Source organism: Xenopus tropicalis, chromosome 9 (assembly GCF_000004195.4).
Source record: "Xenopus tropicalis strain Nigerian chromosome 9, UCB_Xtro_10.0, whole genome shotgun sequence".
NCBI classification, from domain to species: Eukaryota; Metazoa; Chordata; class Amphibia; order Anura; family Pipidae; genus Xenopus; species Xenopus tropicalis.
In genome coordinates this window covers 45964800-45983765 of record NC_030685.2, presented here as the reverse complement: position 1 = coordinate 45983765, position 18966 = coordinate 45964800, and the positions used below count along the sequence as shown (strand labels likewise).

General features: G+C 40.3%; 1 protein-coding gene across 1 annotated transcript in view; it reads right to left on the bottom strand.

Moving 5' to 3' along the window:
* zc3h15 (zinc finger CCCH-type containing 15) overlaps positions 1 to 18966 on the bottom strand; it is a 68275-nt gene that overhangs the window by 40469 nt on the left and 8840 nt on the right. The window contains exons 2-3 of the mRNA NM_001016105.2: positions 7977 to 8078; positions 678 to 789 (exon numbers count right to left, since the gene is read on the bottom strand). Coding sequence (NP_001016105.1) covers positions 678 to 789; positions 7977 to 8078 — 214 coding nt within the window. The remainder of the gene's footprint in view (positions 1 to 677; positions 790 to 7976; positions 8079 to 18966) is intronic.

Genomic DNA, 18966 nt, shown 5'->3' with positions numbered 1-18966 from the left:
TAATCTGAGCTTAGAACAACTGAGCATGCCCACAAGCCAACAGCCAAAGCAAATTCCTGAGGGAGGGGGCCGAGTGGGTTACAGGAGGAGAAGGAAATCTAAGTGCTTAAGGAGATGTTGCAGCCTTACTATTAACCTCTGAACAGCCAGTGTGGCAGGTATTGAAAGATTTCAAAGAGGCTGTTCACTGATTACATTTGTGTGTGTGGGGTTAACATGTCCTTTAACATGTAGCATAGCATATCATATAGCTCTTGGAACTAAAATGGTTAAAGGCTAAGTAGCAAGCACAAACATAAGTATGTCATCATTCTTTGTTCTGAAACAGACAATGAATAGGGTTTGCAAGGAAACTTTGACTATTGTTTTAATCACATGTCACAAAAAAAAGTGTAGAGGGGGGGTTGTATACTGGTAATATAAATTATTTACATCTCAAGGACCAAAGCTAGAGGCGCTTCTGTTTAGCTCAAGAAACACACAGTTTGGAATTAAAACAATATGCAAAATCATGTTCAAAACAAAGCTTTGTTAACTGAACTATGTTGAACTACTGCACCTTTAACATAAAGGTGTGTAATGTAAAAGCACAAAAAATCACTACAGGAAGCAGCTTTATCTGTTTTAGGAAGACTAATTAATTTAATTGCCATACAAGCAAAATATGCAGCCTTTACCTTTGCTGACCTTTTGTGCAGCTACTACTGGTTTAAAGAGATCATTCAGTTCAAGCAACTCTTTCTTCTTATCATCTTTCTTGGTTTTTTTTTCACCTTCAGCCTGTGCAACCTATGGAATAAAGTGAATTGCAGAGAATAAACACTACTTGTAGTAATTGTTATTAAAAAAAAATTAAAAAAAAAATGTATATTTATTTATACACAGGTATGGGACCAGTTATCCAGAATTCTCGGGACCAAAGGTATTCCGGATAAGGGGTCTTCCCGTAATTTGGATCTCCATATCAAGTCTACTAAAAATCTATAAAACATTAAACCCAATAGTATAGTTTTGCGTCCAATAAGGATTCATTATATCTTAGTTGGGATCAATTACAAAGTACTGTTTTATTACTACAGAGAAAAAGATAATCAATTTTAAACTTCTGAATAATTTGATTAAAAGGGAGCCTATGGGAGACAGGCTTTCCGTAATTCAGAGCACCTGCTTGACAGAAAATAAATCAAGTTTTGAAAATGTAACAAAGTTATTGATAGAGCAGCAGATAGCTGCTCTGCAGACCTCCTGTTATGATTTATGGGCTTGGTATGCCCATGACAAAGCTACTGCCCCAGTTTAAACCTTAATGCCTCCAGGACAAGAGAGTGCACTAATTAAGCATCTTTTAAACAACATTTTATTAAGCTTTGGTTATAGTTTGGATGAGAAAGTAGTATACCAAGAGCTTTCTGACATAAATGCCACAAATACAGGATCAGTGTACATGCCTAAGCTGCGTCACCCCACACAAGTTTAGTAAATAAATGTCAAAGATAATGCTACATGCAACAGAGGTTATGTGATATATTTGTAAAAAGTTGATATGGTATTTAATATTTAAGGCATGCCACTAGAGGGGGAGAATCAATCTAGAAACACAGGTAAGATATTACTAATCCTATCTACATTTTGTGGCAGTATGACAATGGGGCGCACCTTAGAAAAGTAATAGAAATACAACAGAAAATACATTTGCTATAAAAAAACAAATAAATAGAACTTGTGAAGAAAATGCTTTCTGCCTTTAATGTTAATGTAAAAAAAATCCACATTTGGACACTTAAACACTTTTTTGAAATGTAGTTTTCACTGAATGTTCTCTACCTTCTCCAATTATAATCAGAGCTCCATATCTACCTTAGAACATAAACTCTTACTTCAAGAACTAAGGCTGAGAGCACATGGAGTGTTGGCAACTCTCAGTTATAAACCCAAAAAATGCAGACTTTGGCAAGTGTAAAGGTACTGGACACAGTACAACTTTATTTTGGTGAAAAACTGTCCATGGGGACTCACAGGAGAGTACCAAAAGAGCAGAGACCTGTAGGTTTTGGCTGATACACTTAGGCCCAAGGACTGTCTTGTAGAAAGTCCAGTATATGGTTTGATTGGCAAAGCAACCAATTTAGGTGGTGTTTTTGGCTCCAAACTAGGAAAGTCTTCCAAATTAAATAACAGGCTGTGGATGTGAATGGTTTTTGTGCTGCTAGAAAAGTTACAGCTGGAGAAAACCCTGTGTTGTGCCAGAGTTGGGCTACAAAAGTCATGCTGCTTATTTCATTTTTTGAAGGTTGTCTGCCCAGATTTTTGGGAGAATCCACTGTTTGTCTGCTGACAAATGAACTAGAGTGGCAATCTATGCTCTCTGTGGCTGGTATGGGACTATCACTATCGTTGGAATAGTGTCCTTCCCAGGGGGTGGCCAGTAGTCAGGGAAGTGCCATTGTCGGACGTGTTACTTTGGAAGGAGATTTTGCCAGTGAGAACAACACTCTCAACTCCCATTTATGTGGAGCTGTTTCCTGGTGAGACCACCTTCCTTGGCGGCCTGATTGTTACCCAGCCAAAAAGGCTGGCATCTATAGTAATGGCCAGGACAATTTTCTAACTTGCGGAAGGTGGGCCCAGCAGGGAAGGCTGGAAACAGATGTTGTTGTCAGATGGAACAACTGAGACAAGTCCTGATGATTTCTGTTCCAGTGTTTCAAGTCCCACTGTAGTGGCCTGAGGTGACATTTGGCAAAAGGAATCGTCTGTACGCCGGAAGCCATGCGTCCGAGAAGACTGGGAATGCTGCATGCTATCTGTAGAAGCAGTCTGATAAAGCCCAGAGCCATACACTACAACATTAGTACTTCTGGCAGCGGTAGGTATACCCTGCATTGATTGGAATCCAGACACATTCCCAAGATTTCCAGTTGTTGCACTGGACTGAGTACACTCATTTTGTGGTTGATGATTCAACCATGATCTTCCAGTCTCTGTACATGCATGTCTTGACGTGTTGCTCGAATTATGGTTTGTAGAGCCTGCTTCTTTTCCTTAGAGTTTGGGATTGGAGATGGGTTGAACCTGTTGTGGGGGGGGATGGATCGCCATGGGCGATAATGTTTAAAGACCCGGGGATGGCTTACCAAGGATTGCCAAACTCTCAAAAAAAATCAGTCAATAGGCCTCCTACTTTGGACAAATGTGTGAAATGGGAAGTCATAAGGAAAGCTGCATTTTGGTAGCTGTTCTGCTGAGACTGTGGCCAAGACCTTGATGTTCTATTGGGCCAGCCAGTGTAGGTTCCTGATACATTGTGGTTGTTTCTTTTATGTAAATCACTTTTGGGACGTTTCCGTTGGGGAAGAAAGAAACTTAACCTCCCGTGACTTCCGCAAATAATTTGCTTGAGAAAAAGTTAAGAACTAGAAAACGTTAGTTATGTGAGTCAATGTTTGGTTGGGGTTGTTTTCTCTGGAAAAGAGGCGCTTGCGAGGGGACATGATTACTCTGTACAAGTACATTAGAGGGGATTATAGGCAGTTGGGGGATGTTCTTTTTTCCCATAAAAACAATCAGCGCACCAGAGGTCACCCCTTTAGATTAGAGGAAAGGAGCTTCCATTTGAAGCAGCGTAGGTGGTTTTTCACGGTGAGGGCAGTGAGGTTATGGAATGCCCTTCCTAGTGATGTGGTAATGGCAGATTCTGTTAATGCCTTTAAGAGGGGCCTGGATGAGTTCTTGATCAATCAGAATATCCAAGGCTATTGTGATACTAATATCTACAGTTAGTACTAGTGGTTGTATATATAGTGTATGTATGTGAGTGTATAGATTGGTAGGTGTGGGTTAAGTGTGCTGGGTTTACTTGGATGGGTTGAACTTGATGGACACTGGTCTTTTTTCAACCCTATGTAACTATGTAATGTTTGGAAGCCGTTTCCCCAGACCAACTGTGTAGCCCGAGGGCTCTGCGGGCTGCTGCAATAGAAGCTGCAAAAGCTTTGGCTGCTAACTTGGCAATGTGTAATGCTGCTTCACCTAAGAAGCACCTAAGTGCTGCCTTGATTGTCTATTTAGTCAGGTCATGTTGCAGGAGAGTTGACTAACTCCTGACACTAATATCGGGTTATCTCAGGCCACCATGGCTACAGCTGCTGATGGACGCAGAATGGCTGCCGCAACTCTGGAAATCTTCTTTAATGCCTAGTCCATCCTCATCTCCATGGGGTCTCTCTCAGGGAATGCGCATCTTCAGCAGAAAGAAAGGTAGTTTTGGAGATTCTAACAATGGGAGGATCCACCTTTGGTATCTTGTCACAGACCTGCTTAAGATCCTCTGAAACAAGATTTGCATTGTAGAATATTGGGGGGATATGACATTTTTTGTCTGGTAGGGACTACAACCTTAGAAACTGACTTGGAGACAGAAAATTGCTCTGGGGCTTTATAACAGAGTTACCTAGAACTTTGTCTGCTTTAGAATGGGTAACTTGCTCTTCCTTTATTTCTAAAGTGGAAAATATTGAGCGAAGGAGATTTCTATGAGGTAAAGTGGATCTGGGATGGTCCTTTCATTTGGAACTGACTTTAGAAACTTTCCTCTGCGGATGTCATGGTATGTGCAATTGTGCCAGTATAGAGTAGTTGATTCATTGAGTTGTGCGATAGCCATCTGCAGTGGTAGCACCTGTAGGCAAGTGCTCTTAGATAGTGGCTGAGTAAGATGGATGCCGCCTAAGCTTGCGATATCTCGAGTGTAAACACAGACCACACTTTGATGACCCTCTCACATGTAAATCAGACTTTGCAACTTTGGAACAAATTAAAGGAAGGGATAGTCAGGACACTAAGAGAATTTTATTACAAAAGGAATGTTAGTGGATTTGGGCTTTAAGAACTAAACATCCTAGAGGTATAAACGAAGAGTGTATTTCATGCTTTTTATGATCGCATGGTGGGATCATGATAATTGTTAATTATGTATATATTCTTTCCTGCAGATATAAAATATGACTGATGAATTAGAGCTGGGCGGTATGACCAAAAATTTATATCACGGTATTTTTCAAAATTCGGTGTCACGGTATTTGACGGTATTTTTTTTTTCCATGCTTGATTAGGTGTTAACCCCATTTCCTAATAAATTAGAGAATAATTACTGCAGTATTGAAAATCAGTCAGGCAAGCGAAGGATCGGCAACAGAAAGTCGTAAGGTAAATCAGGCAGGCTTAGTTTCCCAGGCAAGGCCGCAGACAACATAGCACAGGAGGAGGCGTTTGATAGCTTTAAATACCCCCCACGCATGCGCAGAACCGGCGCCCTCAGCGGACGTGCACGCTTTGACATGTACGTGCGCTTTGACGCACGCGCACCTGGACGCGTGTGCGCGACGTCCCGCGGACAATGGGACGCGCGCACGCAAGGAGGCGCGCGAGACCGGGCCGCACGGGTGAGTACCCTGACACCCCGGTATTGCGGTATCTGAAAAATGAATATAGTTTTAAAAAAAAAAAACACCGGTATTCGGTATTAAACGGTATATCGCCCAGCCCTATGATGAATTATGCAGTGCTTCAGGGACAGGTGATTTTCCTAAATCAGGGTTAATTTTCTCCTGTTTCAGGGTTAGTTTATTTGGTAACATGTTACCTTGAAACTTCAGTGACTTCTTAGTTCTGGCAATATTGTATAGGGTATTTGCTTATTTAATAATAACAAAGTGACAATAGTAAATGTCAAGGGCACAGAGAACTTTTGGGTGGGAAAATGTTTGTGTAACTGTGATGTATATGGACTTATTTTTAAGGATTTTTTTGTAAAAATGTTTTACAGATTAACATTATTGGAATGATGTCTCTTTTCATGAAGGTTTCACTTATGGACATTTCTCTGATTTATCGAGAAGTGTTATTATGAATTATGCATTGATACACTTTGAAATGGCTTTTAAAGATTGTTTAAAGGTCAAATATGCTAATTGCACAATTTTGTATGCTAATGAATTGTGAGACTATTTAATCATGTTCACTGCACTGGTTTGTATGCCTGACGAAGGCTCCCAAAAATTTCCTGCTATACAACGAACAAACACGCAGGGGCTAAGCCCTGCATGCATTACATTCATTGTGCCGGTCAACTCTTTTTGCTGGACTGTGCCAGGAGTGCTGACTCTCTGGGTTGTGCACCAAGTAAGAATTGTTGGAGAAGGTAAGGGTGTGCTGGTGGAACTTTCTTTGTACCATTGTGACAGGATCATACCTTCTTACACCTGTCAGTTTCAGCCAACACCAATCTGAATAAGTTCAATGGAACCATTGTGATTGGATGTCTGTCGCTGTACTATCCTCAAGGGTTTAAATGCCGGGGAATTCCCTACCAGTCATTTGAATTGAAGAAGTCACTCGAGTGGTGAATGAGTGGTGAAACGTTTTCAAGAAAAACTCAGAAAAGTCCAGTTGTTTTTACTTAATTCTACTAGATAATGTATATCATGACCTGGATGAATGAGAATCTTCATAGACATCTTGTGGCTAGATTGTAATTCATTTCTTTAACTTGGAGTGCTCTCGAGGTTTTGTGGATTGAAGCTAGAGTTCTGTCCCATGTCTAGTCTGGGATTATTGTGTTCAGCACTTTATCCCTATTCCCTGTGGGTGGATTGTTTATGAATTGAGGTATTGTTATTTTTTCTGTATTTTCTTTTTGGTTAAAAGGCTTTTGCCACATTGTTAGCTTTCTATCCCACCCATTCTCTTTTTGGGTTTGGATAGAATAGTGGACTTGGTAATAATTTCAAGTATCTCTGGGGTGTTGGCTCTATTGCTTGTGAATGTTAGATAAATGTTAGAGGAAGGGCAAAATCTATTATTCGAGTGGGTCTGCTTTCTTTTTACCGCCATCTCCTAAATGTAGTTTGGTCGAGACTATGTGGAAATGATGGGTTAAAGGGGTTGTCCACCTTAGATATAAATTCTCCACTGTTGCGTTCTTTATTGCTTACTAACTGTGCTCATTTCATACCTGACCTTATTTTCCCAAATAACGCTTTTGAAAGAATTATGAATTACCTGCTATATTGCTGGTTCATCTGCTCTACCTTTCATGTGAAAGAATCAGTAGGCATGTTTAAAAAAATCCTCTCACCGTCCCCATCCTGAGTTCCTAATGTCCCACCCTAATCTGCTGCCCTCCAGACGACCATTAGGCGTGAAGGTAAGTCACGCCCCTAATTTCTTTTTGGTTTTATTTTTGTCCCCATTATATATATATTTTTTTTTTTTAATTTGAATCTTTATTAAGTTTTAAGAGTACTAAACAATACCCTTTTCATTATGTGCCAAGATACCCACAGCTTCATTTGGGCAAACACAGTAGAAGCTGAACAGTAAGGATGGGCTCAACCAAAAAATAGGAGCATGCTGTTATTATACACAAGCTGAATGGGCTCAACCCAATGTGAGCACAGAGCACAGACAAGGAGTTCCTTAGCAGAGAATGGGCTTAACCTGAATGAGTAGTGGAGCAAACGGAGAAGGAGCCCCTTAGTAGGGATGGACTGAACCAGAATGAATAAAGGATCACTCTGTTGTATCACATACATGGGAGCACTCCTAAAGGGGCTCAACCATTCTGTCTAAGGGAGCACACTACTGGACTCAACCTTATAACTGATACTTACCTATCTAATTGCTAGGCTCTGCCTGCGAGTACTGATTAGGGAGCACAAGATGGCATTCGTAACAGAAGTTAGCCCTTCAAGACTTAACTACAGCTTGTATTATAAATATAGTACTTTCAATGCCCTCTAGAGTTTAATTTACCATTACTAATGTGTGCTATTGCACAGCTGAATTCACTCTGATTCCCTGCTAACCTAATCAAAATCAGCATAGGTATTGCCTAACTAATTTGAATCATTCTTCAAATTTGTATGCATTGCCAAATATAATTAAAAACAGTACATTTATTGGATTCTGGTTCTTACCAATCTAGGGTTTTGCTGTCCAAATTTAACTTGATGAGTGACATTTTTGATGAACTTTTGTTGTTTGGCACCCTTCTTATTTTTCAGTCCAAAGGTCTTGTCCTTAGAGTAATAGAAATAAAGGTAAAACAACTTCTGCATTGAAAACACAAAACATTTTTTTAGGTAAAAATTTGGCTTGTATAATATATATATACACATATATATATATACACACATATATATATATACACATATATATATATATACACATATACACACACACACACTTTTTACCTTAAGAGGAGTAGCAAATAACCCTTTTTTCACTGTGTACCATCTAGATGTGATTTAAATATTCAGAATTGCAAGTTAAACTACAGGTACTACTTATAGCAATTTTTAAAGTACCCATACAAGACATGTGGTCATTGTCAATAAATGAGTTTGGGAAGCGTTTTTTTTCACTCTTCATCCATAACAACATACATCCAGATGGAAAAAATTTACTTAACATTATGCACAAGACCAAAAATGTTTAAAATGTGACCAAAAGCAATAGCTTTTCCCATAGTTTGTCATGAGTTAGCTTGCAGATGCCATAAACAGGTTAAAACAGTCTTGCTTAAAAGCTTTCATCCCAGAACTCCTCCTGCTTCAATATCTATTATATTTTATTGCACAGCTGCAATGCTTTGCAACAGAACACACCACGATCTCTCCAGGACAAACTCTACTGGCCTTAAGAAATATTTCAGATACCTTCACAATACATACAATTTGGGTATCAAAACTTTTTAACATATAGACATAGACCCTGCAACAATCAGCTGCTTGGTCTATTAAATTTATATTTGGGTACAGAATGACAATTACAGAGTAAATCTTACTGAACTATAAAAACAATAAAATTAACTTGATCCAGCTCCTTTTCACCAGCCCTGTCAAAGGTTACCTGAATAATAAGTAGTAGTGAATTGATCACTGTTGCTGCAATGGATCCTGGGGGGCATACTCCATCTGCTTATGTAAGGTCCGTCTTAGTAAGTAACAAGGGGCTGTTTGCTTGTAGGCTTTCCAGTTCATATCATGCAGTATGTTGTAAAGTATTTAGTGATTGCCAAATTTCTGAAGGGAGGCTAAAGAATATATCAGTCCTAGCATCCATATCTGCTGATGCTTATAGTCAATCCATAAGAAAAAAAAAACCGTGTAGCTTGTTTTAACTTTTATAGGTTGTCATGGCACAAATTTTTCTTGTCAAGGTTTTGTGTGTCCTGGTTTAACGCTGGTTTCCTCTGAATTTACTAAAAGGTAGACCAGAGTTGGTTCTTGGCATTCTCTTGGCATCTAACACAAGATGTTTCTAGTTAGCCCATTTTGAAGCGCCGCAGAGGCTATAAACAAGATTTGTTTTAATTTTGCAGGTTTATGATTTGTTTATGACTAGCAGGTAGTATTTTCATTGCATGGGAAAGGAGTCAGAGTATGTCAGATAAAGATGTTTTAAATGTGTTTGATCCATTTTCCTAAAGCACTATTTTGGTTTTTAACATTTAAATGCTTTCTGGAAAAATGTATAAATTTATGCTGTGGAGATTGTAGTAGTTTTTTGTCCCAGATGCGATTTTAAGGGTTGCATATGTCCTGGTTATTTTTCCAGTGTAGAATTTTACTGGCATTATGAATAGTCTGCAGGTAGTACAGTAGAACCATTAGAAAATAATGAGTGTGTTTTTGTTAACGTCTCTGATACAATTAATTCACCCTTTTCCCCCCTTGTTTAAAACCAGTCATTAAGCCAAAAGGAAAACTGATGTTTCATATCAAGGGGAGATATAAGGAGAACTGTAGAGAGATCTACCAAACTCTGCAGTTAACTGTTGAATATGTGTAGCCTTAGGGATAATGTCTGGCAGCAGGATTTTATATAGCTTAGCACAATGGCCATCTAGGCCAAGAGATTCATTCTGTTTAATATTTAGTTTAGAAATATATATAGTTTAGAAAGACTTCCCTTCCTGTAGAAGTTTAGTATTTTTTGGATCATCACTCATTGCCAAAGAATTTGGTCATTTCTTATGCCTAATGCTATATTAAAGAATAGATTATATATTAAAGAAGAGAGGCTAGAGAGCATTCCTATCTGGTATATTTGTTTTGATGGGGAAACCCATTCAAACATATTATAAAAGTCAACCCAGAATACAATTTTTTGCCAAATAAAAAAATAAAATGATAAGCTACTTTTCAATATACATTCGTTATAAATTTGTATTTTTTTTTTTTAGTTATTTGTATATATAACTGCTATTAAAAAGCAGTGTTTATCTGTTTTTTTTCTATTCTCTGCCCTGATGGCTCTGACTCTTGAAAGCAGCGGATTTTACAGACCTGTCTTGCTGAAGGAGACTTCCACTTGCAACATTGTTTAAAAGGTACCAACCAGGAGTTTTTTTATTGGGCAAAAACTTACTTTTGGGGTTAAATGTTCTTTAAGATTTTCAGGATTTGATAGCCAAAGAGATAAACGTTCAACCTTTGCAGATGAGTGCAATATCCTATCAGGGGCTTTTCAGCATTTTTATCATCTAGATAATCATGCTGTTATTAAGATTTATAAAAGCTAGAAAAAAAAAAGCTAGGTTTTAGATTTTGACCTCCTAATTTAACAAGGAGATTGGACGTTAAGAGTTAGGCTTTGTATAATCTCTGCCTTCATTAGGAAAGATGATTATTTAGTTTTATTTGCCTTGGGCTGTATTAAACTCTGCAGTTAACTTTTGAATATGTGTAGCCTTAGGGATAATGTCTGGCAGCAGGATTTTATATAGCTCAGCACAATGGCCATCTAGGCCAAGAGATTCATTCAGTTTAATATTCAGTTTAGGAAGACTTCCTTCCTGTAGAAGTTTAATATTTTATGGATCATCACTCATTGTCTAAGAAATTTTATGTATTTGGTTATTTCTTTTGTGATATTTTGGGATCTCTAATCCAGCTGTTACCTCTTAAAGTTTTTGTAAATATTTTTTATCTTGTGATTGTACTCACCAACAATTTGCCTGTCTTGTAACCCCAATTTAAGTATTTCTTTTGCTTAGTGGCTACTTATTTGTGGCATTCGGTGTAATAAAGCATGAAGAACTCTTGGAGAACTTTTAAAAGCATTGTAGAGTCTGGAATTTTCCACTAAAGTGTTTCTTCTGGTATGTCCCTTCAGGATTGGCTATGCTTCTGCCAAAAGGCAGCTATGCGGGAAAATGTTTTGTGTGTACTCATAAATGTGTACTCTTTAAAGGTGGGATGAATGTATTTTCGGGTAAGAGCAGAGTGTTTTAAGGTGTTTAGCCTTGACGTTAGTTAATGTAGCGGTCGTACCTGAATTATCTAAGTATCTATCCCACGTTGTATTCATATCTCCTGCCAAGATGAGATTTACTGCCCCCCATGAATCCAGTCGCTGCAGCAGGTCTGTAAAGAAACAAATATTAGCATAATTTGGAGTATATATGTTTACTAGTGTAAAAGTGACACCCGACATTTCAACTAATAAAATAAATCTTCTATGTTGCCTTTATATTACTTTGATATCATACTATAAAGATTTTACCAAACAGGCTAGCTACTGTGATCATCATTATAGTGTATGGGGCATCATTACCATCCCCTAACCAGTTGTCTTTTAGAGTAATGTCCCATGGAGAGATTAGTCACCCTCTGTAAATCTCTGCAATCGCAGGCAACTAATATCCCGAAAAGCCTTTTCACCAGCAGTAAAGGGAAATGCCAGTGGAAAGGCCTATGCATTGCTTTGTTGCACCAAGTTGCCTGCAGGAGGACACTTTGCGTTTTTACTAGGAGACTCAAAGGGATTTTGTCATGATTTTTTATGGTGTACTTTTTATTTCTAAATTACACAGCAAATAATTCTGTACCATATAAAACGTTATTCTTGAACCAACAAATGTATTTTTTTTTAGTGCATTGTGGCCAAGTCTTAGCTTTAAGAAGGCACCAACGCTACACATTAGAACTCCTTTCAGGTAACCTATTGTTTTTTTCTACTCCCATGTAACTGGATGAGTCTCAAGACGGACTTGGATTTCTTACTATTGAGTGCTATTCGGATATCTAATGGGAGCTGGTATCACATCAGTGACTGCTGAGAAGAATAAGCATTACAGCAGACAAGGAAGAAAAGAGTTAAAACTGATGGATTTGTAAAAAAAAAAAATAATCCTATATATCTGCTTAGAATCGCATTAAAGGAAGGGGAGGGATAAATACTATCTGGGGGAGTATGGTATTTTGTGTGGCAGATGCAACAGCAGGTCACAAGAACTGAGAAGAAGAGGGTCTAGAAGTCTGATTTTAACTCTACTGTGCATGCTTGACTTAACACCAGTCTGTGGAAAAACTCTGCTGTTGCACCGCTGATCGATCAATATAGCCAATAAGTGCTTTTTAATAATTTATAACCAACTGCAGGGCCCCAGTCACAAGTGAGTGACTGAAAAAGACATGCTGCACAGGGACTTTTTATGGTAAAGAGAGTTGTAAGGGAACAGGCCCCAAATTCAGGTTGTCACCTGGCCGATAAAAATTATGCTTGATGACAATGTTATTAATAGGGAAAACGCATAATAATATAGAAAGGTTGGTATCTTTTTTTCCCAGAAAAGGTGGCAACCCTAACCCCTGTCAATAGATGAGTGATAGGCAAGTGCTTAGTGGTAATCCAGCACTGCTTTTAATTTGGCTTTTGGACCTGATGGAATGACCAGGATGTTTTCGTCTCTCTCTCTGATGAAACCAAAGAAGGGTGAAACCGATCTGTAGTTGGGAATCTGATCAGCTATTATCCTGGCTTCTGCTTTAAAAACCCAGTGGGTAAGCTTAAGCCTATAGGATAAACCCATGTAAATGGGATTTTTTTCTAAGAGCCTTAAGGAATCTGTTCCCAGAATCCCTTTTGACATATTCTCTCTCTCTGCAGATACAACTTTAAGCAGCCAAATTGAGTTTAAGCCATAATCTTTCCCTGGCCCTCTCCATGTCAACACTTTCCAGGATAGCCCCTCCCTCTACTCATTGAAGAACCCACCCCCCTAACCAATAAATTAGGAGGGAAACCTCCCCAAGGTGTCTTTTTTGGGTTCTTTCATCTTCTTGCCCCTGTTTATCAGTCAGTCAGTTTTATTTTTAAGGGAAAGAAGCAGGGACTTGCTAGTTGGCGTCCCAGAGATAGGGGTTTTCCCTGTGGGTTTTCCCCTGCAGCTTACCTCTACTATCTGTCAGGTCCGCGGAAGGACTTTTGATGCTGCTCTCCCTGCGCCTAAGCGCTACCAGCCTGTCTCTCCAAGGGCATCTGGCGGCTAGGAGCTGTGCCTTCTACAGCTCACTGTATTTTTAGGCAGCAGGCAGGGGAGGTGGCACCTTCCTTAAGGAAGTTCCTTTCTTGGGACCGCGTGGTTCGTGGATCACTTCTGGGTTTCTGATAGGAGCAGGTCCACAGCCTCTTATCCAGGCGGTTAGAGCTTTTTTATCTCTGGAAGATGAAAGCCATGCCTCTGCTTTTCATCCTTCCTGCCATCACTGAAGGCTAAAGGTCAGACTTTCCCTTTACATCAGGAGGTCATGGACCTTATCAAGGCAGAGTGGGACATTTCATCTATGCGGTGTTCAGTACAACCTAGGGGCAGTAAACGTTATCCTTTCAAGGATGACAAAGTGAAGGATTTCTGCACTATTCCTAAGGTGGATGCTCCTGTCCTTAATCTGTCTAAGAGTACACGATTGCCGATTGATGATTATGCGGCAATGAAGGATTCCATGGACAAAAGACTGGATTCAGATTTAAAAAGAGCCTTCATCATAGTGGGAGAAAGCATCAAACCTGCTATTGCCAATGTTTCTGTGGCTAAAGCCTTGGAGATCTGGCTAGTTTACATCGACTCAGCTTACCTAGTCAATTCTTTGGTTTAACAGATCCGGTTAGCTTCCAGGTCATTGAAGGTCGTGGCCAGGAGGGCACTTTGAATGAGATTGTGGGATGAGGATACAGATTCGAAGGCAGCCCTCTGCGCACTGCCTTTCCAAGATCAAGTCTTGTTTGGAAAGAAATTGGATGACCTAATTTCTAAGGCTTCTGGAAGCAAGAGCCAGTTGCTACCTCAGAAGAAGAAGAGGGTGGCAGGCAAGCAGTCGTTCAGGGGAGGAGGATCTTCTAGAGCTAGATTTGTAGATTATGAAGGTGGTGCGCCCCAGGGGTCTTGCTCTAGGAGGAAGGCTCCAGCTAGGCTGCCTGGGAGAAGTCCATAGAAGACAAGTGAGTGCTGTGAATTGTAAAACAGTGATACAGGCTAGAATTCAGCTCAGGCCCCCCAACACCAGGCTCTCATCTCAGATTCCTGCAGACAAAGTCAAAAGGAGAGCTCTCCAGGAGGGTTTACCACCAACAAGTAATAGGTCCAGTCCCAAGGCATCAAAGAGGGGAAGGTCTTTATTCCCGGTTCTTCATAATCCAGAAGTCTTCAGGGGCATGGAGACCAATCCTGGATTTAATAAGAGTCCAATCCTTTAAGGATCCAGCATTTTCGAATGGAGTCCATCGAATCGATAAAGTCAGCAATTTATTCTGGGGACTGGATGTGTTCTGTGGATATAAAGGACCCTATCAATACGTTCCGATAGCTGTTCAAGATTAGAGATTTCTACGCTTTGCGGTGGGTCTCCAGAATTTTCAATTTCGGTGCCTGCCTTTCGGGCTTCTACAGATACGGTGGAGGGTGTCCTGTCTCTCTCAGTAGAGAGACAATTATCTCTCAACTCAGCAATCAAGTCACTGAGGGCAAGTCCAGTGGCACAGTTCAAGAGGGTCCTAGGAATTATGTCATCCATGATTGGTCTAGTTCCTTGGGCACATTGGAAAATGAGAGCTCTCCAAAACTCTTTTCTGCTTCAGTGGAACGAGACAGGGTGGTCTCAACTGATAGCCTTACCATCGCACCTAAGGTCTTCTCTGCTACGGTGGGAAAGACAAACCAGCCTGGCCAAAGGGGTTGAACTGTTTCCGGCCAAATGGGTGGTCATGTCTATGGATGCCTCAGGTGTAGGCTGGGGTGCAGAACTGGGATCTAAATAGCTCAAGGTCGGTGTTCTTCCAAGATCATCTCAAAGGGGCAAGACAAAGTCAGATCAGACAATGTGACCGCTGTAGCCTATATAAGGAGACAGGGTGGCACGAGAAGTTCGTGGTTGTTGTCCAAGGTTGGTTCAAGCTATCTTTCAGTGGGCACAAAATTTCACAGCGGTGTATGTTCCAGGGCCTCTGTACAAGGTGGCAGATTTATTAACAGGAGATGTTCAGACAAGCACAAATGGTCCCCGAGTCCGAGAATTTTCAGAGCCTTGGCCCAGAGATGGGGCAAACCATCTATAGATTTGATGGCATCCTCCAGCAACAGCAAGTGTCCCCTGTCCTATTCGAGAGCGGTAGCAGTAGATGCCCTCTCGCAAACTTGGAGGTTCTGTTTGGGTTATATCTTTCCTCCTCTCCCTCTGATTCAGAGGGTGATTCAAAAAATAAAGGAGGACCATCTGTATTGCTCCAGCATGGCCTCGAAGACCTTGGTTCAAGGAGCTGATGCAGCATTTCATAGATCCACCATGGAGGCTTCCAATTTCAGATCTCATGTTACTCCAGGGTCCATTTTCTCACCCGGATCCAGGACCATTAGCTCTCACAGCTTGAAGGCTGAGAGGCAAAAGTTAGATGCCCATGGGCTATCGCAGAAGGATGTCTCAACATTGTTACAGTCCAGGAAGTCTTCAACCAATACAAAGTATTCCAAGGTATGGAACATCTTCCGGACCAACTTGGGTCTTAGTTCAGTAGACTCGGTCTCTGCCCCCATGGTTTAGGAATTCATGCAATCAGGCCTAGATAAGGGTCTGAGTGCGAGATAACAGGTCTTGGCTATCTCAGCCATGACTGCTGTCAGGTGGGCTTTGCTGCCTTGAAGAACCTTTTTACTAGAGGATGCAGTTAGGATCCTAATACATACTCGCCAGCACACCCTGGCCTTTTCACTCTGTTTCGCCTGGTGCACAGTATTAGGAGAGACTTTGGCACTCTCCACCACGATCCAAACAGCACAAAAATACCAGCAGAACAAGACTTAATTTAAGCGGGATAAGCCTTGCTGATTTTTAATAGTAGCAAACCATATAATATATATGTATGGTGTATATATATGGTTTGCTACTATTAAAAATCAGCAGGGTTTATCCTGCTTAAATTAAGTCCTGTTGCGCCGATATTTTTGTGCTGTTTGAGCAGTTATGATCCTTCCAGCCAGGAGATCAACATGCCCAACCTGGGATTTTCCTTTGGTTCTATGTATGTAATCAACAGGTCTGTTCTCAGTTACTAGCTCCATATCACTTTGGTTCCTGACAATTAAGGTGCAATCACCTCAGCAAAGAGAGTGGGCGAAATGCAAGCTCTAAGGTTCGGGGAAGATAGCCCTGCCTTCTTTCTGGACAGAGTAGTGTTGAGATTCTGCCCATCTTTCAAACCGAAGGTGGTTTCTCCTTTTCACCTGAAGGATGAGATTGTGGTTCCAGCATTTAACCATCAAGTTTCAGATCCAGAGTTGAGAGAACTAGATGTTGTGGATCACATTAGAAAACTTAAGTTTTTGCTTATTGATTTAGATGTTCCCCAAAGTCTGTCAAAACAAAATAAACTTTAGAGCATTAAGTGCTTAGGACTTTGTGCTTTTTTTATATTAGGGGGGATGTCTTTTAAATTTACCAACAATACCCTTTTGACACAATGTCAAAAAAGCAACATTATAAACACAAAGACCAACCAACCCCCAACATTGTTGGTTACACAGATACTGTTTTGGTTATAAGAATGTATTGCATATTTACAACATGCATAAAATAATCAAATAAGAAAAGTTATCAATTTGTTCTATAAACTTAAAACATTATTTTCTCTGTTTAGAGAAATGACAATCCAGAAGCAGAAGCCCTTGAACATTCTTCACAGAAAACATAGATGAACAGAAATATTGGTTCCTGGACCTAAACTTAATACCCTACTTCGTTGTAGCTCATGTAATCCTCCACAACTATTAGGGAGCATTCCTTTTTCACATATACTGTAAGGATGGCCAGGCACAATCCTGACTAAATTTACATTTGGATGATTTCATATCTAGATTTTTACAGAGTGCTACCACAGGACCTTCTACAAATCACAGGACCTTCTACAAATCAAAGAAAAAGCTCTGCCCTTCACACAGATTAATATACTACCAGATGCAAGCAGTTTCACAAACCCTGTGGAATAAAGATGTACTTTTCCTACATTACACACTTGATGAAGAAACCATTCATTCAAGCCCTTCATGACCATTAGTCAGAAACTGAGAGACAAATTTTTACCAGCAATTTTCAGGTCCCAGCCTTGTTTTGCATATAAATGCAAGAAGGCAGAGTATGGCACACACAGGCAGGGTACGGCAGGCAGAGTAGGGCACACACAGGCAGGGTAGGGCACACACAGGCAGGGTAGTGCACACACAGGCAGGGTAGGGCAGGCAGAGTATGGCACACACAGGCAGGGTAGGGCAGGCAGAGAATGGCACACACAGGCAGGGTAGGGCAGGCAGAGTATGTCAGGTTTTTGCTGTACTACCACTATTAATATGGCTATGGTCATGCGATAACATGGGTGTGATGTCAAGTGGGTGTGGTTTTAAAAAGGGGAGTGGTCAAAACTAGCTTCCATTATCAGCCCTCCACCACAGAGGCCGGAAATATTCCGGCCCTTGGTACCACAGAAGTCGGACAGCACTGATATAGATGATGCTTAAAAAAAAACACACACACATTGGCCATGGCTATTATTGTGAAAGGATTTTTTCTAAATCTTATATCAAAGGAAGGAGGCATGCTTGTGAGGAATTAATTCAGTGATTGTGCAGAAATAAGGGGTAGGTAATGGAGTATAAAAATACAGTATGAAATACAGGCTTTCCTTGAGCTTTTTTATGCAAGACAGTACTAGCTGCTTTAACAAACACTAAATGACACTACCTAGAATTAAACAGCTCGTTATCCACAAAAATCCCCAGATCCTTCTTAATTAAGTATACTCTCAACAACCTACCATTTAGTGCAAAACTTACATTTATGTTATTTCTACCAAAGTCCACAGCCTTGCACTTATCAACACTGAACCTTATTTCCCTAAAGAAAGAGTAAATACATTATCAAAGGGAAAACATAAAACACTCCTACCTCGTGCAGTACAAAAAACAAAGTGGGAACTTGAAGAGGGGGGCACTTTAAATTCTGAAATGGGGATATGGGCCTATAGATGAATGGGAAATATATATATACTGTGCTGGGACCAAAGTTGAATTTAGGTCCTTTAGATATAAATGGGAAAGGGGCACATACCCATGGCGTGTACCATTCAACATTAGCAGCTTATAAAAGTTTGCACTTAAGGCTGATGCCACACCTGGCGTTTTTCCGCTGCGTTTTTTCTCAGCCTAAAAACGCCACACAAGCCACACAGCCCGAGACTATGGCGTTTTTCAGCCTAGTACTGGTGACGTAAGCAAATCCCATTTCCATGGTGCTAATAGTGCGAAATAGCAAAAAACGCAGCGTATTTCCGCTAGGTCTGGCAGCTGCCTTTGCGTATACATAGGAATAGCTTGCTTTGCAAATACTGGCGTATTTCGCCCTACGCTTGAAAAATCCGTGCTAATGCGTTTTCTAGTGTATTTCCGCATTGTGTGGTTTGCTTCGAGTCTTTTCAAGCTATTTCTATGGATTATGATATCAGGCGTTTTTCAGCCGCCGAGAGAATTAGAAAATACGCAGAGGAAAAACGCCACGTGTGGCATCAGCCTAACAAGACGTACATTTGTACAAAGGCATATCAATATAAAAACGCATGAACAGGCAACGTTACGTTTCG